This window comes from Pelodiscus sinensis, chromosome 1, assembly GCF_049634645.1.
Source record: "Pelodiscus sinensis isolate JC-2024 chromosome 1, ASM4963464v1, whole genome shotgun sequence".
Lineage (NCBI taxonomy): Eukaryota > Metazoa > Chordata > Testudines > Trionychidae > Pelodiscus > Pelodiscus sinensis.
The window spans coordinates 333639703-333664048 of record NC_134711.1 but is presented as its reverse complement, the minus strand read 5'-3'; the positions used below and the strand labels follow the sequence as shown (position 1 = coordinate 333664048).

The 24346-nt window shown below is 48.7% G+C and overlaps 3 protein-coding genes across 3 annotated transcripts; all 3 read right to left on the bottom strand.

Annotated features, from left to right (window-relative positions):
• Positions 1–2464: 2464 nt before the first annotated feature.
• Positions 2465–3406, bottom strand: LOC142818460 (olfactory receptor 52M1-like). Its single transcript, XM_075898070.1, has one exon. It carries the CDS (start codon positions 3404–3406, stop codon positions 2465–2467), a length of 942 nt encoding a protein of 313 aa, XP_075754185.1.
• Positions 3407–9639: 6233 nt separating this feature from the next.
• Positions 9640–10581, bottom strand: LOC102452703 (olfactory receptor 52R1-like). Its single transcript, XM_025180066.2, has one exon. The coding sequence runs from the start codon at positions 10579–10581 to the stop codon at positions 9640–9642; it is 942 nt and encodes a 313-aa protein (XP_025035851.2).
• Positions 10582–18760: 8179 nt separating this feature from the next.
• LOC102452197 (olfactory receptor 52M1-like) lies at positions 18761–19702 on the bottom strand. Its single transcript, XM_006113777.2, has one exon. The coding sequence runs from the start codon at positions 19700–19702 to the stop codon at positions 18761–18763; it is 942 nt and encodes a 313-aa protein (XP_006113839.2).
• Positions 19703–24346: the final 4644 nt, after the last annotated feature.

Here is a 24346-nt window from a genome sequence, read left to right as displayed (position 1 = left end):
TCCGGGGCCTGTCTCATGGACAGAGGCCTCCCCTCCTGTGAAGCTGCTGTGCAATAAGGGGCCCTATAGGCAGGTCAGAGGCTGAGTTACAGTTTTCATTGGACGTTTCCTCTCCGCCCTCCTCAGCATGTGCTGCCCCTTTCTAAGGAACAGCTGCTGCAAACAAGGAGCATTTAAAAGGGGGTGCACGCAACCCCCCCACCCCTCTGTACCACTCCCATACCCAAGAGCTAGGGGCCCATTTCTCCAGGGATCACCAGCTCCGTTGTCACTCCACTGCTATGAGTCCCCCCCAACAGGCTGTGGGAGGGAGCCGGGCAGCAGCTGCGGCCGTACCAGCCCCATGACTTTGGGGCAGCCTCCAGCCCTGTCTGTGAAGCTCCCTCTGCCCAGCAACCCCCCAGACAGGCTCACATGGAGCTGGGTGCAGTTTGCAGCTGCAGGTGGCAGGAGGGGGCTGGCCAGGGACTGAATTTTCTCTGGGTGACTGACCAGACTCATGTGCCCTGCCTCTTGCCCCGCCAGGGCAGTTCTCAGGGGCCATGACTCCCAGAGCTCCCCCTGCGACAGCCACTCACTGGAATATCTGCCCTGTGACAGGTGAAGTCACAGAAGACACCTTGGGGGAGCTTCTGGTTGTGCTCACAAGCTCACTGCCACTCGCCTTCCCTCTCTCTGGGACACCTCACTGCCTGGTCCTGTTGGGTCAACTCCCTGGTCTCCCCCACGCTGAGATCCCTGCCCCCACGAGGAGCAGTACAGACACCGAACCTCTTCAGGAGAGTGCAGTTTGTGTCCAGCTTTCTGGGATACCCCTCCCCAAATGGGATCAAAACGCCCAATAAATTCCTTGGGTAAACCCCTTTAGCCATAAAAGGGGGAATGTGCCCTCTGGTTGCTCCCTCAGGTAACAGTTATTTACACAGGGCAGGATGCTAAATAAAAGTGATTTTATTAAGTACAAGCAGTAGGATTGACGTGGCTATCGGTGAGAACAGGCCGAGCAAAGTAGATTACAAACTCAGAATACCAGAAAACATTTAGCTAATGCTAACCCTAAGTCCTCCATTGAAATTCATTATTTTTTCTTACCCAGCTAAGCCTGCAAGACGAGGGGAATCTCCCCTTCTTCGGGGTCTCCGGTTCCCTTCTCCTCGGTGTGCCAGCCAAAGACCAACACTTGCTAGTCTCCTATTGTTTTAACAATTCCCACTTTTGCCTGAGATGTTACCTGGCCACTCACTACCAGGTGGTAACTGGCTTCCGAAGACCAAGCACAGCTTAGAGTTAAGAACAAAAGGCTTTTTACATAAGATTTGATTTGCCCAGATTTCGAGGGGTCCCAGCATTGGAAACACCCTGGATGGCTTTTCTTCGCACATTTAAACCATGAAGCATTCCACGCGCCTTATGTCTAACGTTACACACCAGATCCAGCAGATTATGTCCTGAAGATTGATAGGTTACTTGAAGCCATTTGTCCAAAGCATCTCCGAGCGGTGTATATTTGTGTCCATGCGCCCATTTCAAAAGCACGGGGGGAGGGAACGGGGTTTGTCTCAAGCTCTTCTTCCACCTAACCCAACCCAGCATGTACTCACCCCCTGTTTCTCCTACCTACCCCATGCAATCAGATTCCTCCCACCTGCTTTCCCAACCCAGGACACCTGGTAGAGACGAGCATCCCCAAACTCTCCTCCTCTCTGACTCCCCTCAGCCAATTACTCTCTCGCTCCTCATCTTCCTGAACTACACCTCTCCCTCCCAGCCACTAACTCCCTCCTTCTCTCCTCTTTTTCTCCCCTCCCTACCTGCTCTCTGAGCTCCTCCGTTTGTAGCAGGCAGCTCCGTGCAAAGCTGCTGAGTGAGATGTCCCTCCTCCAGCCGACCAGCTGAGCTCCCTGCCTGCGGGCATAGGGTCACAAACCCACGACTATCCTGTTCATCTGGTGCCATACAGGTAGGCAGGTTCCTGCCAGGTGGCAGAAGCTCCTGTCCAAACCCAGAGCACAGGGAGCCCAGCTACAGCAGGCATGGGGTGTGTGTGTGTGGGGGGGGAGGAATCCAGTGAGTGACAGGAGGAGGGGAGTGTAAAAGAAATGGCCAAGGGCTGAGGGATGGTGGAGGAACTGGCGAAAGAAGCAGGGACTCATTGGACTAGGTGGGGCAGAGGGAGGGGCTATGGGGAAAGAAGCAGGCCAGGACACAGGGCTTGGTGGAATAGGTGGGTAGGCAGCAGAGTCCTGGGCACCAGCTGCCAACAACGAGAAAGTTGTAACCGTGAGAGTAGCTCTACACAGATTGATTCCACCCTGGGTCACCCTGATCCCGTGCAGTAAGGGAAGGACACAACATCGGTCTGACTGTAAAGGACGTAATTCAAGAAGGGGCCCAACACCATGTTACCAGCGAGTGAAGCAAGGAGCTTGGTCTCGGAGCCAGAGTCCTAGGAGAAAACATAAGACTATTTCTGGGTAATGAGCCTGAGCAGCCGGCCCCATATTTGTTTGGTCTTCACCCCATAGATGATGGGGTTCAGCACGGGGGGCAGCAGGAGGTACATGCTGCCAATGAGAACATGGACATGCAGGGGAAAGTTCTGTCCAAAACTGTAGATGAGGGAGGAGAAAACAGTTGGGATATAAAATATTGCGATGGCGCAGAGATGTGAACCACAGGTCAAAAATGTCTTGAGCCGAGCCTCCTTTGTGGGGAGGCTGAAGATGGCCCTGAGGATCTGCAAATAGGTGAGGGCAATAAAAATGCCATCCAGACCTAACACAAAAAACAGAACAAAGAGTCCATAGGAACTACTGATGTGTGTGTCACTGCAGGCCAGCTTCACCACGGCGATGTGCACACAGTACGGCTCAGAGACGATGTTGGTTCTGCAATATGACCATCGCCTCAGCAGGAAGGGATAGGGCAGTATAACTATGCTGCTGCGCAATACCACGGCCAAACCAATCTTGGCCACTGAAGACTTTGTCAGGATGGTGGAATGTCTCAGGGGATGGCAGATGGCCACGTAGCGATCCAACGCCATGGCCGCCAATATCCCAGACTCGATTGTTACAAAGCAGTGAATTAAGAACACCTGGGTGAGGCAGGCATTGAAAGCGATCTCCCTGGAATTGAACCAGAAGATGCTCAGGATTTTGGGCAAGATGGACGTGGACAGGATCATGTCAGTGGCAGCCAGCATGCAGAGGAAATAGTACATGGGCTCATGGAGGCTTGGCTCCATCTTCACAATGTAAAGGATGGTGAAGTTCCCCAAGAGCGCTATCACGTACATGGCGCAGAAGGGGATGGAGATCCAGACATGGGCTGCCTCCAGGCCAGGTATGCCCAGCAAGATGAAGGTGGAGGGGTTGGTGAAGTCAGTTGCATTGGAATATGACATGGAGCAGGGGAGAAGGAATTGAAATCTGAGGCAGAACGGTGCTTCCTACATCTACATTCCAACGTACACCGTACGTTTCCCAGATTTCACCAGGCTCTAGGGGGATGGTCACAGAACCTGGATGGAGAGACGATATTAACAGGAGACATTACATGGACCCCTGGAGACTCTTTTCATGGGTTAAATGTATTCCCTGCTCTTCACACATAGAAAAGACATTTTCATTAGTCGGAGAAATGAAACATTAACCACCGATAGCACTGATATGAATTCCATATTTTATGTGTTAATATTTCCAATCCAAAATCATGTGGGAATATGTAATAGGTGCTACAGGGGAACAGGACTCTGGATACATGTTTTCCATCATTGCTCTTTGCTGAAAAGCAAACCAGAAGAGATTCTTGTCATACGAATTCCCTGTTGACCAGGTTACTAAAAATATGAGGGGGAAAAGTACAAATCTTTGACAAGTGAATTGTCGGGGGGGACCCCAATTAGAACACACTTCGGGGGAAACTCGTGGCTGTTGGTTATAGGAGTGTTATTAAAAATGTTTAAAGCAAACACAATCTTCAGATCCCCCTGTGATGCTCTTAGGTTGTAGTTGGAACACACAGCACTGTTGCCACCACTACTATAAATGGGAAAGACATCTTGCACAAGGTAGGCCAATGAGATTTCTCCCAAAAGCTCATGGTTTGCTGGTTATGGTTGTACCATTTGTGCTGATGCATATTTTTGTCCTGGAAGATACAAAATTGACTGTGGGTCCGTGTTTCAGATGTTACTTCCTGGAGTAACACCCACAGAATCATTACCCAGTGCTGCGTCTACTCTGGTGTGATCTTGTGCAAAAGCGGCCACTCTTGTGCAAAAACTTGCTGCGTGTCTACACTGGCCGCGTGTTCTTGCACAAGTAAACTGATGTGCTAATGTATGAAATCAGGGCTTCTTTTGCCAAAACTCTGACACTCCCGCTCAGGAATAAGCCCTTTTGTGCAACTGTTCTTGCGCAAGTGGCCAGTGTAGACAGGCAACATGAATTTCTTGCTCAAGAAAGCCCTACGGTTAAAATGGCCATCAGAGCTTTCTTGCACAAGAGAGCGTCTACACTGGCATGGATGCTCTTGTGCAAAGGCACATCTCTTGTGCAGAAGCACATGCCAGTGTAGACGTTCTCTTCTGGAGGAGTTTTTGGCAGAAGAACTCTTGCACTAACGAGTTTTTGCTCAAAATCACGCCAGTGTAGACCTAGCCAGTGTGTTTGGGAAAGTCTTGTCAGGTTTCTTGGTTCTTCAAGTTAAAATAAGCTCCGCAAATGGAGCCACATCAATTGTACAGCTTATATCAAAATTGGGAGCATCTCCAAAGCACTTGCTTCGCAATAGAGCACTCTTCCTCTGACTTCCCATACTCCTCGTCCAATGAGGGTTACAGGAGTTGGAGTCAGTAGTCTCCAGCTTGACAACATTTTAACTTGATTGTGAAATAACTGCCTGTTGTGTAGAGGTAGACGAAGTTATTTCGGAAGAGTGCTGGTTATTTCAGAATAATGTTACAGTGTGTCCGGTTTTGGTCACTGCACCATGGAAGGCAGAGACCTGGGAAGGATTCTGGGGCAAGTGAGAAGGGTGCTGAAAAGATGGAAAGCAGCGCGGATGTCACAGCTGAAGGACCTGATAGTATTTCATTTGGAGAAGCGGAGATTCAAGGGGGATATGAGCAGCCTGCAGACCCTTCTAAAGCTGGCATGGAAAGGCAGAAGAAAGCTGTTCTTTCTTGCCACAGGGGCAGGGAGAGATTCCATCGACTCCAGCTGCTGCAGAGCAGATGGAGATGAAACAAGGTCCTACACAAGAGGACAATGGAAGAAAAGACTTGGAAGGGGGTGGAAGGTCCCTGGCTGGTGGGTCTCTGAATGAGGCAGGACCCGCACCCATCTGGGGATGGTTTTGCCGTCTATATTGACAATATACACACTTGCTGTGAGGTTGATTTGTAACTAGGATGCACAGTTGGTGAGAGCCTTAAGGGACCCATAACACAGTCACACATTACAGGGAAGGCAGAGAAGGATCCACTACCGACCCGGAGCCAGGAGAAAATGGGTCTGGCCCTCGTTGTTCCAGTGAGAAGCCTCCATTGCCAGGCTTTTAACAGCCGGATCTCCGAGGTGCCAGAGGGGGAGGGGCAGTCTCTGAGCATTCACACACAGCCGGCTCCTCCGCTCTGTGCTCACGTCTCACTCCAAGGGCTGGTCGCACCCCCGGGAGTTCAGGCTGCCTGACGCTCCAGGGCCGTTCTCTCTCAGGGTGACCCGAGCTAACTATGGGCCGGGGGCTCAGAATGGCACCTGGTATGGCGCATACAGGAACACCTGTGACCCCAAACGGTCGCCGGTGCCCCTGACATGCAGCCACCTCAGGGCTGGAGGTGTCGCCGGGGGTGGGCCGGGCTGCAGAAAAGAGAGGGGAGCTCTTCAGCGAGAGATTCTTACCTGGGAGTCCTGAGATGGACGGGTCTTCCTCAGGCAGGCGCTTGCCCCACCCCTCAGCCCAGCATCTGCAGCAGCTTCCTCTGCTGAGAGCCGAGGCAGGGTGGGCGCTGGTTATTACACGGCTCTGGGCAGCCCGGTGGGGTTTGCTCAGATGCTTGGGAGAAGTGGGACCTGAATGTAAACCGGCTGGAGACCAGCCTATGTGTGCCCCTGGGCTACTTACCCAGCTGTAGGCACAAGGCATAATTAAGGGACCTTCCGAAGGGAGAGGAGATCTCTTGGGCTCTGGGCTGAGTCATGGAGTAATTGTCTGCTCTGAACATTTGTGTGTTTTTAAGAATTTTACTCATTAAGAGAAAAATAGCAAGTATAATGTGTAGCTCTCCCCAGGCTGTGATGCTCTAAGTGCCAAGAGGGGATGGGTGATAATAGAGACACAGATCTGGAGGCAGAAGAGTGACAGTGGACACAACACTGCCTCGAAGCACATGGGGCTCTCATTAAGGCATCACACATAATTAACGCTCATCAGTAATTATCATGATCCTGTGCTGCCCCTTTCACTGAAGGATCTTAAGAAGCCTCAGTAATGTCAGTATGTCTGTATGAACATAGCCCCATTCTACAGATAGGAAAACTGAGGCATGGAAGGATATGAATTGACCAGGGTCACTGAAAGGCTATAATCCCAGTAATATGTATGTAATATCTTGACCACAGTCTCTGTTAAAAATCTTTCACATATGCCATCACTGGACGGGCCTGGTCTGAGGCCCAGCTAACCATGAAGAAAACATGGCTCAAAAGGAACAGAGATAAGAAGAAGACATGTCTTGTTTGTACAACTAAGATATGTCTAGACTACACAGCTCCATCGATGGAGCCATTTAAAATAGTTTATCCGGCATAGGCAAAGAAGTAGGGATTTAAATAATCCCTGCTTCATTAAAATAAACATGGCTGCCACGTTGTGCCGACGATCAGCTGATCATCGTCACAACACAGCGGCCATGTTTATTTTAAATAATCCCCACTTCTTTGCCTATGCCGGGTAAACTAGTTTACATGGCTCCGTCGATGAAGCCATGTAGTCTAGACATACTCCTAGACATGAAAGAAACTGAGATAGTAGGACCCCAGGTGCAGGGCAGTAATTGGGGCCTCATCATGAATTATAAACACATAACTCTTTAAGAGTGTCCTCGAAAGTCTGCCTGACAAGTTCAGGAGGACATAGCAGTTTATCCTCCCCACATACCAGCCAATGTTCGGGGAGGGGAGACAAGCCAGCATGAGTAATGAGTAATGATAACCATCCCTCAGAGATGCCAATCCAGTCCAAGGGGGCGTGATGGATAAACAATCTGCCAGTGCTGTGTATCGTTTAGTGTTCTCTTCGTTTTAAGACCACAAAGGAATGTACCTGCGAGCAAGTTGGTCCGGGAGAAGCTATGGACCTGAAATCAGGATGTAACCTACTTGCTGCTAAAATGATAGTGGAGCCCTAATATCTGTTTATTAGCATACATGTAAATCCGAGCCATGGGTGCAGCATTTATATAATCCTTTAGACTACCTAGAATCTATCCAGGGACTCAGGAACTCTCACCCCATCGCTTCTGTCTACCCATTGGCACCCTATATAGTCTATAGGAATCATGACACTCCATCAGTGCTCTGCGCAACAAACGCTCATGCCTGGATCTACAGTGTTGAACTTCTGTTTCTTCAGTCACCAAGGCTATGTCTAGACTGCAAGCCTCTTTCGAAAGAGAGCGTCTAGACTACACGTTGAACTTTCGAAAAAGCGGCTTGCTTTTTCGAAAGAAAGCATCCAGTGAGTCTGGATGCTCTCTTTCGAAGAAGCCCTATTTACATTGAAGAGGAACTTTCAAAAGAAGGCGTTCTTCCTCGTGAAATGAGGTTTACCGCCATCGAAAGAAAAGCCGCGTTCTTTCGATTTAATTTCGAAAGAACGCGGCTTGAGTCTGGACGCAGGGGAAGTTTTTTCGGAAAAAGGCTACTTTTCCCGAAAAAACCCCTGAGTCTCGACACAGCCCAAGAGAAAACATGGCCAGATGGCAGAGGGAATAAAGAAGCCCTGCCTTCCTGGACATGCCCCGGTCTGTCGGACTTGCTGAGACGGAAATGGACTCCCACGCCCGTAGGGACTGGTGTTTGGGCAGGAGGCAGAGGACAGGTTGGGTGAGGGACCCATCTGAGGTTTCCAGAACTAGCTGGGGTTTGTGAGTTCCCTGTTCCTGGGAGGTGGGAACTCCCTGACCTCACGTCTCCTCCCACCCAGAGACCTGCCAACCGGGCACAGCCAGTGGTCCATGTGAGGGGATCAGACATAGCAAATACCGCTCCAACAGGGTGTCCCTGTGGGTGGAGGGCAGCCGGGGCCTGTCTCAGGGACAGAGGCCTCCCCTCCTATGAAGCTGCTGTAGGAAAAGGGGCCCTATAGGCCGGTCAGATGCTGCCCCTTCATATGGAGCAGCTAGAAACAAGGAGCATTGAAGACAGGGCACACAACGCAGCTTCCTCGGCCCCTCCGAACTGGGAGCTGGGGCCCATTTCTCCAGGGATCTCCAGCTCCGTAGTCACTCCACTGCGATGAGTCCCCCCCACAGGCTGTGGGAGGGAGCCGGGCAGCAGCTGCGGCCGTACCAGCCCCATGACTTTGGAGCAGCTTCCAGCCCTGTCTGTGAAGCTCCCTCTGCCCAGCAACCCCCCAGACAGGCTGACGCAGAGCTGGGTGCAGGTTGCAGCTGCAGGTGGCTGGATGGGCCTGCCCAGGGTCTGTGGTTTCCCTGGGTGACTGACCAGACCCATGTGTCCTGCCTCTCGCAACTCACAGAGCTCCCTCCATGATGGCCACTTAATGGAATAACAGCCCTGTGATGGGGGGGGGACCGTCACAATAGACACCTTGGGGAGGTTCCGGGTGTTCTGACAAGCTCACTGCCATTGGCCTTCCTTCTTTCTGGGACACCTCACTGCCCAGTCCTGCTGGGCCACTTCCCTGGTCTCCCCCAGGCAAGGCCCAGAGCTGAGATCCCTGCCCCACTCCCCAAGGAGCAGCACAGACACTGAACCTCTTCCGGTCCCAGGCGAGTGCAGTTTCGGCCGCAGCTTCCCGGGATACCCCTCCTGAAATGGGATCAGAACCCCAGAGAATTATTTGGCTAAGCCCCTTTAGCAATGAAAGGGGGAATGTGCCCACAGGTTGCTTCCCCGGTAACAGTTATTTACACTGGGCTTGATAGCCAATAAAAGTGATTTTAATAAGTAGCAGTAGAGTTTAAGTAGCAGTAAGTGAGATCAGGAGGAGCAAAACAGATTACCGACATAAAATAACAGAGAGCATTTAGCGAATTCTAACACTAAAACCTCATAGGAACTCATTATCTTTTCTTACCCAGCTAAGCACGCAAGATGAGGCGAATCTCCCCTTCTTTTGTGGTGAGGGATGGCAGGAATAGGTGGGTGAGGGAGCAGAGTCCTAGGCACCAGCTGCAACAATGAGAAGGGCCGTAACCCTGAGAGTTACAGAGCTGTATGCAGTCTGGTTCCGCCGTGGGACACCCTGACCCGGCACAATAAGGGAAGGACATAACGTCAGCCCGACTGCAAAGGGTGTGATTCGGGGAAGGGGGCCCAGCACCATGTTACCAGCCAGTCAAGCAAAGAGCTTGGTCTGAGATCCAGAGCCCTAGGAGAAAACTTTAGATTATTTCTGGGTCATGAGTCCGAGCAGGCGGCCCCGTATTTGTTTGGTCTTCACCCCGTAGATGATGGGGTTTAGAATAGGGGGCAGCAGCAGGTACATGTTGGAAATGAGAACATGGACATGCAGGGGAAAATTCTTCCCAAAACGGTATATGAGGGATGAGAAAAGAGTTGGGATGTAAAAAATTATGATGACACTGATGTGCGAGCCACAGGTCAAAAAAGTCTTGAGCCGGGCTTCCCTTGTGGGGAGTCTGAAGATGGCCCTGACGATCTGCATGTAGGAAATGGCGATAAATATCACATCCAGCCCTGCGACACCGAATAGCGCAAAGAGCCCATAGTAATTACTGACGCGGGTGTCGCCACAGGCCAGCTTCACCACAGCGATGTGTTCGCAATAGGGCTGAGAGATGAGATTGGTTCTGCAATATGACCATTGCCTCACCAGCAGGGGGTAGGGCAGTGACTCCATGCAACTGCGCAGCACCACAACTAGACTAATCTTGGCCACTAAAGTGTTTGTCAGGATGGCAGAATGCCTTAAAGGATGGCAGATGGCCACGTAGCGATCCAAAGCCATGGCTGCCAATATCCCAGATTCGATTGATGCGAAGCAGTGAATGAAGAACAGCTGGGCGAGGCAGGCACTGAAATCGATCTCCCTGGAATTGAACCAGAAGATCGCCAGCATTTTGGGCAGAGTCGATGTGATGAGAACCAGGTCAGTGACGGCCAGCATGCAGAGGAAATAGTACATGGGCTCATGGAGGCTTGGCTCTGTCTTCACAATGAACAGGATGGTGAAGTTCCCCAAGAGAGCTATGACGTACATGGCGCAGAAGGGGATGGAGATCCACACATGAGCCGCCTCCAGGCCAGGAATGCCCAGCAGGACGAAGGTAGAGGGGTTGGTGAAGTCGGTTGTGTTGGAATATGTCATGAAGTTAGGAAGACAGCATTCAACTTGGAGGCAGAATGATGTCTTCTACATCTACCAAATGTTCCTCTGACTTTCTTTATATGCCCAGACTCTAGGGTGCTGGTCACAGTACCTGGCTGGAAAGATGATATTAAAAGGAGACATCACACGCACTACTGGAAGCCCTTTTCATTGGTGAAGCACATTGGTTTATACAATCCTAGGATTGGAGGAGACCTCAGGATGTCATCAAGTCCAACCCCCCCACTAAAAGCCTTTTACACAGAGAAAAGACACTTCCATTATTTAGAGAAATGAATGATTAACCACTGGCCGTACTAATGAGAATTCCATATTTTATGTGCCAAAAATTCCTAAATACAGAATCATAGAATCCTCAAATCCTAGGATCTTCCTGTTGGAAGAGACATTAGGAGTCATTGAGTCCAGCCCACTGTCCAAAGCATGACAAATCTCAACATAATGTTGTAGGAAAATTTTATGATTCAGAGTCTCTGGGGGTATGTCTACACTACCCTCCTAATTCGAACTAGGAGGGTAATGTAGGCATACCGCACTTGCAAATGAAGCCCAGGATTTGAATTTCCTGGGCTTCATTTGCATAAAGCCGGCCGGTGCCATTTTTAAATGCCAGCAGTTCGAACCCCGTGCCACGCGGCTCCACGTGGCACGGAGTAGCTAGTTCGGATTAGGCTTCCTAATCCCAACTAGCTGTACTCCTCCTGGGTTAGGTAAAAAGGTGTAAAAAACAAGGGTGATGTCATGGTAGGGGGTCTATTAGGGTGTGTCTAGACTACATGCCTCCGTCGACGGAGGCATGTAGATTAGCCAGATCGGCAGAGGGAAATGAAGCCGCGATTAAAATAATCGCGGCTTCATTTAAATTTAAATGGCTGCCCCACTCTGCTGATCAGCTGTTTGTCGGCAGATCGGGGCAGTCTGGACGCGCCGCGCCGACAAAGAAGCCTTTCTTGATCGGCACAGGTATGCCTCGTGAAACCAGGTTTACCTGTGCCAATCAAGAAAGGCTTCTTTGTCGGCGTGTTGCGTCCAGACTGCCCCGATCTGCCGACAAACATCTGATCGGCAGAGCGGGGCAGCCATTTAAATTTAAATGAAGCTGCGATTATTTTAATCACGGCTTCATTTCCCTCTGCCGATCTGGCTAATCTACATGCCTCCGTCGACGGATGACAGATGAAGTGGGAAAAGCTGAAGTACACAATGCTTTTTTTTGCCTTTGTCTTTACAGACAGGGTCAGCTCCCAGACTACTCCATTAGGCAACACTGGAGAAAGAAGGAATATTTAGAAAAATTAGACATACACAAAACCATGGGTCCAGATTTCATGCATCCAAGGGTGCTGAGAGAGTTAGCTGATGTCATTGCAGAGTCTTTAGCCATTATCTTTGAAAACTTGTGGAGATTGGGTGAGGTCCCAGATGATAGGAAAAAGGCAAATGTAGTGCCCAGATTTAAAAACGGGAAGGACAATCCAGGAAACTACAGACCAGTCAGCCTTACCTCAGTCCCTGGAAACATCATGGAGAGGATCCTCAAGGAATCCATTTTGAAGCACATGGAAGGGAGGAAATTGATCAGGAACAGTCAGCACGGGTTTTTGCCAGCGGGAAGTCATGTCTGACCACCTGATTGCCTTCTATGAAGAGGTAACTGGCTCTGTGGATATGGGGATGTCTGTGGATGTGATATATCTTGACTTTAGCAAGGCTTTTGATACAGTCTCCCACTATATTCTTGCCAGCAAGTTAAGGGAGTGTGGATTGGATAAATGGACTGTCAGCTGGATAGAAAGCTGGCTAGACTGCCGGGCCCAATAGGTAGTGATCAATGTCTCAGTGTCTGGTTGGCGGTCAGTTTCAAGCGGAGTGTCCCAAGGGTCGGTTCTAGGGCTGGTTTTGTTCGACATTGTTATGAATGACCTGGATGAGGGGTTGGATTGTACCCTCAGAAAGTTCATAAATAACACTAAGCTAGAGGGAGAGGTAGATACGTTGGAAGGCAGGGATGGTTTGGAAGGCAGAGTGACACACAAATTGGAGGATTGTGCCCAAAGAAATCTGATGAGGTTCAATAAGGACAAGTGCAGAGTTCTGCACTTGGGACAGAAGAATCCCAAGTATTGTTACAGGACGGGGACTGACAGGCTACACAGAGAGGCTGTGTCTATACTGGCAAGTTTTTCCGCAAAAACTTGCCAGCTGTCGACACTGGCCGCTTGATTTTGCGCAAAAGCACTGACGTGCTACTGGCTGAAATCAGTGCTTCTTGCACAAATGCTTTGACGTTCCCATTCGGGCAAAAGCCCTTTTCCAGAAATGCTTTTGTGCAAGAGGGCCAATGTAGACAGCTAAAAACTGTTTTGCGCAAAAAAGCCCTGATGGCAAAAATGGCGATCGGGGCTTTCTTGCGCAAAAGCGCGTCTAGATTGGCACGGACGCTTTTCCGCAAAAAGTGCTTTTGCACAAAAGCATCCGTGCCAATCTAGACGCTCTTTTCCGCAAATGCTTTTAATGGAAAAACTTTTCCGTTAAAAGCATTTGCGGAAAATCATGCCAGTCTAGACATAGCCAGAGTGATTAACCAGTGGAACCAACTGCAAAGGGAACAGGTGGATTGTCCAGCTCCCTGTGTCTGCAGATCCAGACTGGAGGCTTCTCTGGAACATCTACCTGAGGGATTCTGTACCCATCTGTGACGGGGTGCTATGCACTTTACCCCCCTCCCCCACGCCAGCCCTCTATGGAGGCTGGCGAACTGGGATAAGCACATGCACAGCATGCTCGGATGCAGCCAAACAGCTGGGAGGGAGGACGTCAAAGCGTCACATGATGTCACGTCCCCGGGGCGGTAAATTCGCTGGCAGGAGCTTGGCAACGGAGGAGGAGAAGCGCGAAAGGGACGTGGTGAGCGGGATGGACTGGAAGGAGGCAGGGTGTGGAGGAGAGACTTGGGAAGGGGGTGTCAGGTGGGGGAAGGCAAGACGCCAAGCCTGAGCACGGGCACTTTGAAAGGGAGGCAAAAAGGCAGACAGGGACAGAGGGGATCTGTTGCACGCGGCATAAGGAGACCGAACATCAAGTAAGGGGGAGAGGAAGCAGCCAAGGGCAGGGCAATTGGAACGCCCACAGGCTGGCGTGTTTCAGCAGGAAACCCTGCCAGACAGACCGGACCCAGACAGGTCTGCGTCCTTAGGGCCCTGGGCTGGGTCCCGGACCCCCCTCTCGCCATCACCACAGACAGCATTATCGGTTGGTTCCCCAAGCAGGATAGACTGGCCCTAAAGGGGGAAACTGAGGACAGCTAGGAAGATTGTAGAAGCCACTTGTGCGGGTTAAAACACCATCATTGCAACCACTTCAGTGAGACCAGCCTATCTCAACCGCAGGGTGCTCCCTGTGGCACAGGCAACCCAGCCCCCAGGGCATTGCTAGTGAGGTCAACGGGAGCATGTGGCTGTTGCTCTCTCTGATGGGGTGAGCCCGTCCCCTCTTGGCAGCGTGGAGACCCCAGGGGCGCCGACGTCAGCAGCTGTGCCACCCCATACTCCCTGGTGCTGTTCACTCTCCGGCGGACCCACGGGGATTATAAGCGCGGTGCTGGAGCTGCAAGGGGAAGGGACACCGTTCCTACCCATCCTGGCTAATAGCCATTGATGGATCCAAGCTCCATGAATCTATCTAGCTCTTTTTTGAACCCTGTTAAAGTCCTAATCTCTACTACATCCTCTGGCAAGGAGTTCCACAGGTTGACAGTGTGTTGAGTGAAGAAAAACTTCCTTTTGTTTTAAACCTGACATGAGTGTCTCGTCCTACCACCTTGCCCCGTTCATGTACCCATCGCCACAGAGAGGGGAAGGGGCAGGGCTTGGGAGCAGGATGGAAACACTGGTAGCTGCATGGTCTGGAAAAGTCTTCACACTGATCGCTACCTCTGGGCATTACAAGCGCATGGTTCTTGTACAATCTCCCAGCAGCCAGCACACACACACACCCTGTTTGCCTCAGACACACAGTCTCTGTGTGTTTCTCATACACACACTCTCTCACTCACACACACATGCACACTGGCTCAGTCTCACACACAGACACACACTCTGTCTCTTTCTCAGTCCCCGCCCTGCACACTGGTGTGTTATGGTTGTTACTCTCACTTCTTCACTCTTCCTGCAAGGCACAGACACGCTCGGTACATTTATTCTTTCCAAGGGATGCTATTCTAGTCTTTTAACACTGGTCAGAGCATTATAAAATTGCATTTCTCTGCTGTGCTTATATTTGAGTCATTGAGTCGTGAGTTCTAAAATACCTGAACCACCCTAGCTGAAGTCATTATCCCTGGGGTGATTTTTGAAAATACATCTAGGCTATGTCTACACTGGCATGATTTTCCGAAAATGCTTTTAGCGGAAAAGTTTTCCATTAAATGCATTTTCGGAAAAGCATGTCTAGATTGGCAGGATGCTTTTCTGCAAAAGCACTTTTTGTCCATGGCCAATCTAGACGCGCTTTTCCGCAAAAAAGCCCCGATTGCCATTTTCGCAATCGGGGCTTTTTTGTGGAAAACAGTACTGTGCTGTCTACACTGGCCCTTTTGCGTAAAAGTCTTTAGGAAAAAGACTTTTGCCCAAACGGGAGGAGCATAATATTTCCGGAAAAGCACTGGTGATTTTACATGAGATCGTCAGTGCTTTTCCGGAAATTCAAGCGGCCAGTGTTGACAGCTGGCAAGTTTTTCCACAAAATCAGATGATTTTGCGGAAAAACTTGCCAGTCTAGACACAGCCCTATTGTACTTAGGTTTTTTTTCCCTTCTGCTAACGGCACACAGCAGCACGTAACGTCAATATTGATGCACATAATAAAATGTATTCTGCACGTGGATGGAAAAAAAAGAGGGAACTTTGATTTTGTAGCCTTGTATTTGATTTATTTGTGGCTTTGTGTTTTGTGGATACAGTTCCACGCTTAACTGAGTGAAAGTCACCTCGGTGGCTGGGTTCAATGTGGAGTCTGTAGGAACATGCCAAAACCAACCATACCATGCAACCAAAGGGTGTGCTACAAAACGAGGCTTAACTAGAAATAAGCTACAATTCTTTTTTTGTCAATTGCGTAGCTTATTTCAAAATTGGGAGTGTCTTCACAGGCCTATTTTGAAATCGAGCTCTCTTCCTTTCACTTCCCTTACTCCTCGTACAATGAAGGTTACAGGAGTCGGAGTAAGAAGTTCTCCAGCTTGACGGTATTTTGACATGATTTCAAACTAACTGCCTGCTGCGTAGCTGCGGACTGTTGTTTCAATAGCGTATGGCTGTGTAGACGTACCTTTAAAAGAGTCCCCTCTGTTGTCCTTGTGTCTCTCTTCTGCCCCAGCGTCTGCTGGCTCATCAAGGTCTCGACCTTCCCCTCCTCTCTCTGTTCCCTCCAGTGTGGCGGTTCCATCCCTTCCCAACCCACCTCTCTGCAGAGACGCTGGAGAAACGTGATTCGATCTAGAATCCTGCTCGTACTTTCTTCTGCACCGAGACATTTTGTTCGGGTTGAGAGTCTTGAATGTGTTTACAGACACATGCCTCCACCTCAACCTCTTGACTCTTATTCAAGCTGCTTGTGTGAAGGGGCGTGTCATGGCTCAACGATACCAGGACACAGAAAGCTCAGTTGAAGCAAAAAAACGCTCCTCTCTGTTTAGGCAGCTAACAAACAGCTTTATTAACTAATAAAACTCAGCATGAGCCAAACGTGGTCCCAGCAAAGCCAGGCCCAGTAAGGCTGCTAATACAATCAATCCTTTTATCTTTATACCCTTAGCCAAACAGTCTGACGTCAGGGCATCCAATTACAGAAATCCTCAATTAAACTTGGAAAAACAAAGCCTTATCAACAAGACAATGGACAGGTACGAGGGAGTACCTCTCCTGTCCCAACCAGCCCAATTAACACATACCAATAGCCCATCCTGTAGGCCTCTTCTCACGGGGTGACAGAAAGTTCACTCTTGTCTACATGCTTGAGAGAAAAGCTGAAATGGTTTCTGTTATACAAGATGACTTCTTGCTAAATATGAAATGGTTTCTACAGCTTCTACAGCTCCTTCGAGGAAAAGCGACATCAAACGCTTGGCACACGCTTAGGCTTTCTCCAGACAGTCGCTTTCTAGCGTTTAGTGTCTTGTTGCTACTGAGGCTTGGCAGGTGCTCCGTGTTGCATGAGAAAATCAGACTGAAAAGGGGATCTTGGTTCTACCTGGCGCTGGCAGCACAGGAGGAAGGTGTCAGGTCATTAACAAAGCTCACCTGGGGTTGTCTCACTCATGTAGGGGGGTTAACTTTCAGCAGTGCTCACCCCAGCCTGGGAGCAGAGGGAGCCCAGCTGTAGCAGGGCAGAGGTGGGGAACATCCAGTGTGTGAGGGGAGGCAGGGGGTATGAAAGACAGGGTCAAGGGCTGGGTGAAGTGGAAATATGGGCTGGAACACAGTTGTGTATCTGGGGCAGATGTGTAACAATGGGGTTTTCTGGAGCCATATTGGAAGGCCTGTAGCTATATTGGAAGGCTTAAACCATTTGTCTGCAGCCAGACTGAAAAGCAGCAGCCATTGGCTCTAAAGCTTGGATTTAGCCTGCATTAAAATAATGTCACACCAGGCCGTTGAGAAAGAGACCCTGTCCTAATGACTCCCACTGTCACCAGACAAAGAAATCGATCTCAAGATGGGTAGAGAAAACTTATCTTCACAGCTTCTGTCTGGCCAGAAACAGCTCATCAATAGCTGAGGTTGCAGAATCCTCATTCTATGATTATTGTCTTCACAATCCTATTAGGTGTCTGTGTGATATCTGTCTGGTTTGTGAGTCTGTGTCTAGACTACACCTGTCTGCCAACAGAGAGATGTAGATTAGGCATGTCGAAATTGCTAAGGAAGCAGGGATTTAAATAGCTGGTGCTTCATTAGCATAAAAATGGCCACTGCTTTTTTCGAAACGGAGCTTTTTCAAAAGAAAACGGCAGTCTAGATGCGGATCTTTCCAAAAATAAACCCTTTTTTGAATGATCCTGTAAACCTCAAAAAATGAAAAACGGTTTATTTTTTGAAAGATCCGTGTCTAGACTGCTGGGTTTTTTTCGAAAAAGCTCCGTTTTGAAAAAGAGCGGTGGCCATATTTATGCTAATGAAGTGTGGGATATTTAAATCCCCACTTCATCCTCTCTCTGTTGACTGAGAGGTGTAGGCTAGACATACCCTGACTGTTTCTGTCTGCTGTATAATTAATTTCACTAGGTGTAAATCAACTATGGTGGTGGGGTGTAATTGGTTAGGTAATTCTGTTACTGTACATTGTGATTGGTTAGTAAAATTATACTAAAATAATTGGTGAATATCTTGCTAGGCAGGACTCAAGTTTCACTATATAAACTGTGGTCCAAGAAGAATATCAGGGGGGAAATAGGAAAGAGGAAAAAGGAAGAAGGAAGGGAAAGAAGAAAGGAAGAAAGGAACACCAAAAGGAAGGAGGGAAGACCAGGAAGAAGAACTTACCTCCAAGACCCAGTCTGAGCCCAAAGCTGACAGGACTCCTCTTCATGACCGTGAGGTACAGTAGCTAGGATCCTAGGAGAATGACCCCTCCTGGCCAACAGGGGAAGTCTGCCGGCCTTGGTCAGGATTGGGGAGCATGACACTGTGCGCTTAGCATGTGTATTCTGCTTGCTTGGGAATTGTTAATAAACAGAGACTAAGAAGAGTACTGTGTAAGGCTCTTTCAGTGGCAAAAGATGCTGCAGAGCTGCTGGAAGTTACACCCTGAGCTCTAGGAATTGGTAAAAATAGGTGTCCCTAACGTGTGGAAGGGGTAAGGAAAATTGTGCGGCGGAGCCCTTGAGGAGAGAAGTGGAGCAGGACACAGCCCCTGGGGAAATGGGCAGGAAAGGGACAGAGTCTTGGGGTCCTGTTGCCAGCAATTCGAAAAGTGGCAGCCCTATGAGTTACAGAGTTGGTCACTCTACCATTTGACTCCCTGAGACAGCACGGCACGGCCAGGAAAGGACGTAACGTGCAAAGGAACAAACTTAGGGAAGCAAGCCCAGCACCAGGGCAGCAGACTGAGTTGCACAGAACCTGGCCTGAGAGTCAGAGCGCCAGGAGAAAACGTTACACTATTTACGAGTAACAAGCCCGAGCAGCCGGCACCTTATTTGTTTGGCTTTTACCCCGTAGATGATGGGGTTGAGCATGGGGGGCAGCAGGAAGCACATGTTGGCAAGGAGAACATGGACATGCTGGGGGAAATTCTGTCCAAAACGGTACATGAGGGAGGAGAAGAGACTTGGGATATAAAAGATTACAATGGTGCAGAGGTGAGAGCCGCAGGTCCCAAAAGTCTTCAGCCGGGCATCCTTTGTGGGGAGGCTGAAGATGGCCCTGAGGATCTGCATGTAGGAGATGGCAATAGAAATGACATCCAGACCCAACACACAAAACAGCACAAAGAGCCCATAGTAATTACTGATGCGGGTGTCGCCGCAGGCCAGTTTCACCACAGCGATGTGCACACAGTACGGCTCAGGGATGATGTTGGTTCTACAATATGGCCACTGCCTTGCCAGTAAGGGATATGGTAATATGAATGTGCCACTGCGCAGCACCACGGCCAGGGCAATCTTGGCCACCATAGGGTTTGTCAGGATGGTGGAATGTCTCAGGGGATGGCAGATGGCCACGTAACGATCCAAAGCCATGGCTGCCAATATCCCAGACTCAATTGTTGCAAAGGAGTGAATGAAGAACATCTGGGAGAGGCAGGCATTGAAAGCGATCTCCCTTGAATTGAACCAGAAGATGCTCAGAATTTTCAGCAGAGTGGACGTAGACAGGACCAGGTCACTGATGGCCAACACGCAGAGGAAATAGAACATGGGTTCATGGAGGCTCGGCTCCGTCTTCACAATGAGCAGGATGGTGAGGTTCCCCACGATGGCTATGGCATAGATGGCACAGAAGGGGATGGAGAGCCAGACATGAGCCGTCTCCAGGCCAGGGATGCCCAGCAGGATGAAGGTGGAGGGGTTGGTGAAGTTCTCTGTGTTTGATTGTGACATGGAGTTGGAGAGAAGGTGTCTAACTGTGAAAAAGAACAGTGTCGCCTACATCTATCGTCATTTCCACTGACTTGCTTTGTATGCCCAGGTTCTGGGGTGATGGTCACAGTACCAATACCTGCATGGAGAGACAATGTTAACAGGAGTCGCTGTATGTATAATTGGAAACAGTTCTTTCTCATTGCACATTAATTAAATGAAAATAAGGACAGTGATCCCATACTGTACGGGGTTCCTCATTTACCTGGTTTCTTATAATAAGAGAAGGGGGAAAAGCACCCAAATTTTTGACAAAACATGTGCCGGGGAAAACCCCAAGTAGAACACACCTCAGGCAATAGATCTGAATATACTTGCTCATTCACATGTGTGGCTAAACCAAGACAGTGTTCAGATACCTATGTGATGTTGTTGGACTGTAATTTGAACAAAAGACTGTTGTTGAAACAGCTGTTATATGTTTGGAACAAATCTTGTACAAAGTATGCCAAGTGAGATGTCTAGAAAAAGCTTATATGTGTTCAGTTTTTGTCACCCAGTTACTCTAATGGATAGAACAGACTGAAAGGGAGTTTCTAAAACAGGTTCCGAGGGTCGAGGAGGCTGCTACATGACGACGAACTGAAAAGTCTGAAAAGGTTTAGAAAAGAGAAAAGAAAGGGGCATATGATAGAAGCGAGCAGGTTAGCAGTTTGGAAAGAATAAGTAATTCCCCAAACCAACCAGCAGAACTATGTGGGAGGAAAAATTAGACAGAAAAAAAGGAATGAAAATGGAGAGTCTAGACCAGGCATGTCCAAAGTCCGGCCCGCGGGTCAATTGCGGCCCGTGTTCCGGTTTAATACGGCCCCCCAGGTAATTTGGCAATATCTATCTTTTATGGCCCCCAACGAATCCATATGTATTGAGATGAATACATTGTAAAATCTCAGTTAATGTCAGTTGGTCTAAATCAGTTATAAATATATTTGGACACAACATGTATACTTGGTGTTATGTTCCTGTTCATATTTTTTGAACTTAAAAGTTGACAGACAACCTTTATATCCAATAATATGTAATGTACTTTACAATGTTCCTGACAGATATTTCAGCTTCCTGGATTTTTTTTTTCATCTGGCCTTCAGATATGAAAGGCAGAGTGATTTAACACCTGTTTAGATTTGTCATCCATGTGACGAAATGAAAAGTATGCCGTTTGCAATAAACTTTGCATAAAATAGTTAACTTGCATTTAATTTTAATGGTTCAAAGAATGTCGGGCAAAATGGTCGGCCCTCACGCATGTTCACTTCATCAAATCTGGCCCTCTTTGAAAAAAGTTTGGACACCCCTGGTCTAGACGATCCCTCTTAGGTGTCTATCCAACCTGCTCTTAAATATCTCCAGAGATGAAGATTCCACAACCTCCCTAGGCAATTTATTCCAGTGTTTAACCACCTTGAGAGTTGTACAACAACAAGCTAAATATGAGCCAAGAATGTGTCACTGTTGCAAAAAAGCAAACATGCTTCTGTTCTACTCTGCGCTTATTAGGCCTTAATTGAAGTATTCCACAACCTCCCAGTTGCATCTCACAAAGTGGGTCTTTGCCCATGAAAGCTTATGCTCCAACACTTCTGTTAGTCTACAAGGTGCCACAGGGCTCCTCGCTGCTTTTGCATATTTAGACTAACACAGCTACCCCTTTGATAATTGAAGTATTTGTGCATTTTTGGGCACTGCATTTCAAGAAAGATGCAAAGAAATTGGAGAAGGTCCAGAGAAGAGAAACAAGAATGATTAAAGGTTTAGAAAACATGAGCTATGAGGGAAGATGGAAAGAATTGGGCTTCTTTAGTTTAGAAAGGAGAGAGCTGAGAGGGAACATGATAGCTGTTTTCAAGTATCTAAAAGAATGTCACTAGGAAGAGGGAGACAAGTTGTTCTCCTTGGCCTCTATGGATAAGACAAGAAGCAATGGGCTTAAACTGCAGCAAGAGAGGGTTAGGTAGGACATTAGGAAAAACTTCCTACCTGTCAGGGTGGTTAAACACTGGAATAAACTGCCTAGGGAGGTTGTGGAATCTCCATCCCTGGAGATATTTAAGAGCAGGTTGGATAGACATCTATCAGGGATGGTCCATATGGTACTGGATCCTGCTGGGAGGGCAAGGGAATGGACTCGATGACCTTTCAAGGTCGCTTCCAGTTCTAGTGTTCGATGGTTCTATGATTGTGCTGAGAGATAGGTGCCAAAATTCAGGAAAAAGGTGGAAAAATTGTAGAAAGTCCAGAGAGTATCAACACAAATTATTGAAGTTCTAGAATACGTGACCTATGGTGAGGATGGAAAGAAAAGACTTAGAGGGAGCATGAGAACAGTCTGGCAGTATCGAACAGGTTACAAGTAGGTGGTTGAAGAAAATATTCCTCTTAATATCTGAGGACAGGACAAGAAGCATTGGGTTTAAATTTCAGCAGAGCAGGTGTAGGTTGGACATTAGGAAAAACTTCCTACCTTTCAGGACAATTCAGCGCCAGAATAAGTTGCCTAAAGTAGTTGTGGAATCTCCATCACTGGAGCTTTTATAGAGTAGGTCTACATGGTGCTTCCTCCTGCACTGAGTTCAGGGAGAGGACTTCATGACCTCTTGAGGTCCCATCCCGTTCTCTATTTCTATCCAATGGTCCCTCCCCACAATACACCCTATGAATCTACCCACCAATATAATAGACCAGGCATTTCTATTTACCCTATACCATAACGCATAAACAAGAGATTCTCCTTTCTTAATGGATCCACTGTATCACTGAAACATTGTCAGCCACTCCAGGCCTACATGGCATTCCCTGGAGCGGGCATGATGCACAGAAAAGAGGGACTGGGTACTGGAGCAAACTCGGCCCCTGTGGCAAGAGTTCTGGGATGTTTAGTGACCATCCAGAGCACTGGCTTGGTGGAACAGGGGAGTTCCTCAACAAGAGATGGTACCTGCAAGTTCTGAGATGGACGAGCCTTTCCTGGAAGTTTCCCTCAAGCAGCCATGCCCTCCACCTCTCTCAGCCCAGCAGCAGCAGCAGCAGCGTCCAATGCGGAAAGCGAGTGCAGGGGTGTGCACTGTTTATAGCAGAGCCCTGTACAGTCTCTGGTGTGTTTCTGCACACGCTACCAGGGGACATAAACAGGCTGGACACAAACCTGTCCCTGCTTCTCTGCTACTTATCCGGGTGAAGCCATAAACATTAATTAAGGAATCCTCCCAAAGGGAGAGGTGAACTCTTGGGCTCTGGGCGGGGTCAGTGAGGAATTGGCTGCTCTGGGCGTTTGCGTATTTTTAAGAATTATACTGACTAGGAAAAAAACAATGGATAATAAGTAGATCCCCTAAGCTTGGATGTCCTGTAAATGCCCAGGAGGGATATGTAGGTTGTTGACTGACAGATCTGGGGACAGAAGACTGAAGTAGTTGCTTTCTTTCTTTCTTTCTTTCTTTCTTTCTTTCTTTCTTTCTTTCTTTCTTTCTTTCTTTCTTTCTTTCGGCACACGGGACTGTTGACAAAGGATCTTAGAACAGAAATTCTCTTCAGTAAGTATCATCATTCTATGCAGTGCAGGTTGTACCTCCAAAAACCAGAACTCTCTGTTCCAGCAACATCTGTCGTCCAGTAGGACAATGGATGCTCCTGTATGAGAGGGAGGGCCAGCTCGCCAGCAGCCCAGTTAGGGGCAGTGGGAGACCAGGGCCAGAGCCCCACAGCAGCCCGAAGCTGAGACAGAGTCCCACGGCAGTACAGATCAGCACTGGACATGAGCCCCAGACACGAGCCCCATGGCACCAAATTAAATGAATGGAGATTGCCTATCTTCTAGAACTGGAAGGGACCTTGAAAAGTCATTGAGTCCAGTCCCCTGTTTTCACAGCAGGACCAAGTACGATCTCTAACAAATGTTTTTGCCCCAAATGGCCTCTGCAAGGATTGAACTCACAACTCTGAGTTTAGCAGGCCAACACACAAACCACCGAACTAGCCCTTTGTCTCTTCTTTTGGCAGCTTCCTGGAGCACAGAGCTGGGGCCAGAGCCATTTGTGGCTTCTTTGTCTGGGTGCCAGGTAAGGTCACCAGATACATGGCTATTGACTGGAAAGTCTCAGTGAAAGGGGACTTGACTTTGTCTGGGTCCCTGTAGGAAGGGAGGAGGCATAGGGTCATTGACCCACAACAGAGATGTGAGTAGAACAGGGAATGTTTAGTTGAATACGATCAGGTCATTGTCTTTTTTTTGAGGTTTGTTGGATTTCTCTGTGCTGAGCAATGTAACTACCCCCTTACACAGTAACTTTTCAAACAGAATCCCAGGGAATAGGCCCAGCCAAAGAGTTTGTGGGACCCAAAGGCCACGCTGAAAGCAGTCATGCCACGTAGCCGGCCAGAGTGGTGAGCGAATGTGGGGTCCTCAGGATGCGGGGCCCAAGGCAACCACCTTGCTTGCTTTGCCTTAAGGCTGGGCCTGTCAGAGAAGGATTTTTGCTTGTTTTCATCTTTTTTTTTTCAGTTTCAGTGTAATACCCAGCAACCAAGTAGTGTTTCACTAAGTGTGTTTTCTTCCTTTTGTTAATAAAAAATTGCTCTGTTCAGACCACGATCTAATTCCTGTGTCCT

What these genes read in the sequence shown, in the direction of transcription:
- LOC142818460 (XM_075898070.1), bottom strand. Translation starts at nt 3,406, where the DNA reads ATGTCATATTCCAATGCAACTGACTTCACCAACCCCTCCACCTTCATC.
- LOC102452703 (XM_025180066.2), bottom strand. Translation starts at nt 10,581, where the DNA reads ATGACATATTCCAACACAACCGACTTCACCAACCCCTCTACCTTCGTC.
- LOC102452197 (XM_006113777.2), bottom strand. Translation starts at nt 19,702, where the DNA reads ATGTCACAATCAAACACAGAGAACTTCACCAACCCCTCCACCTTCATC.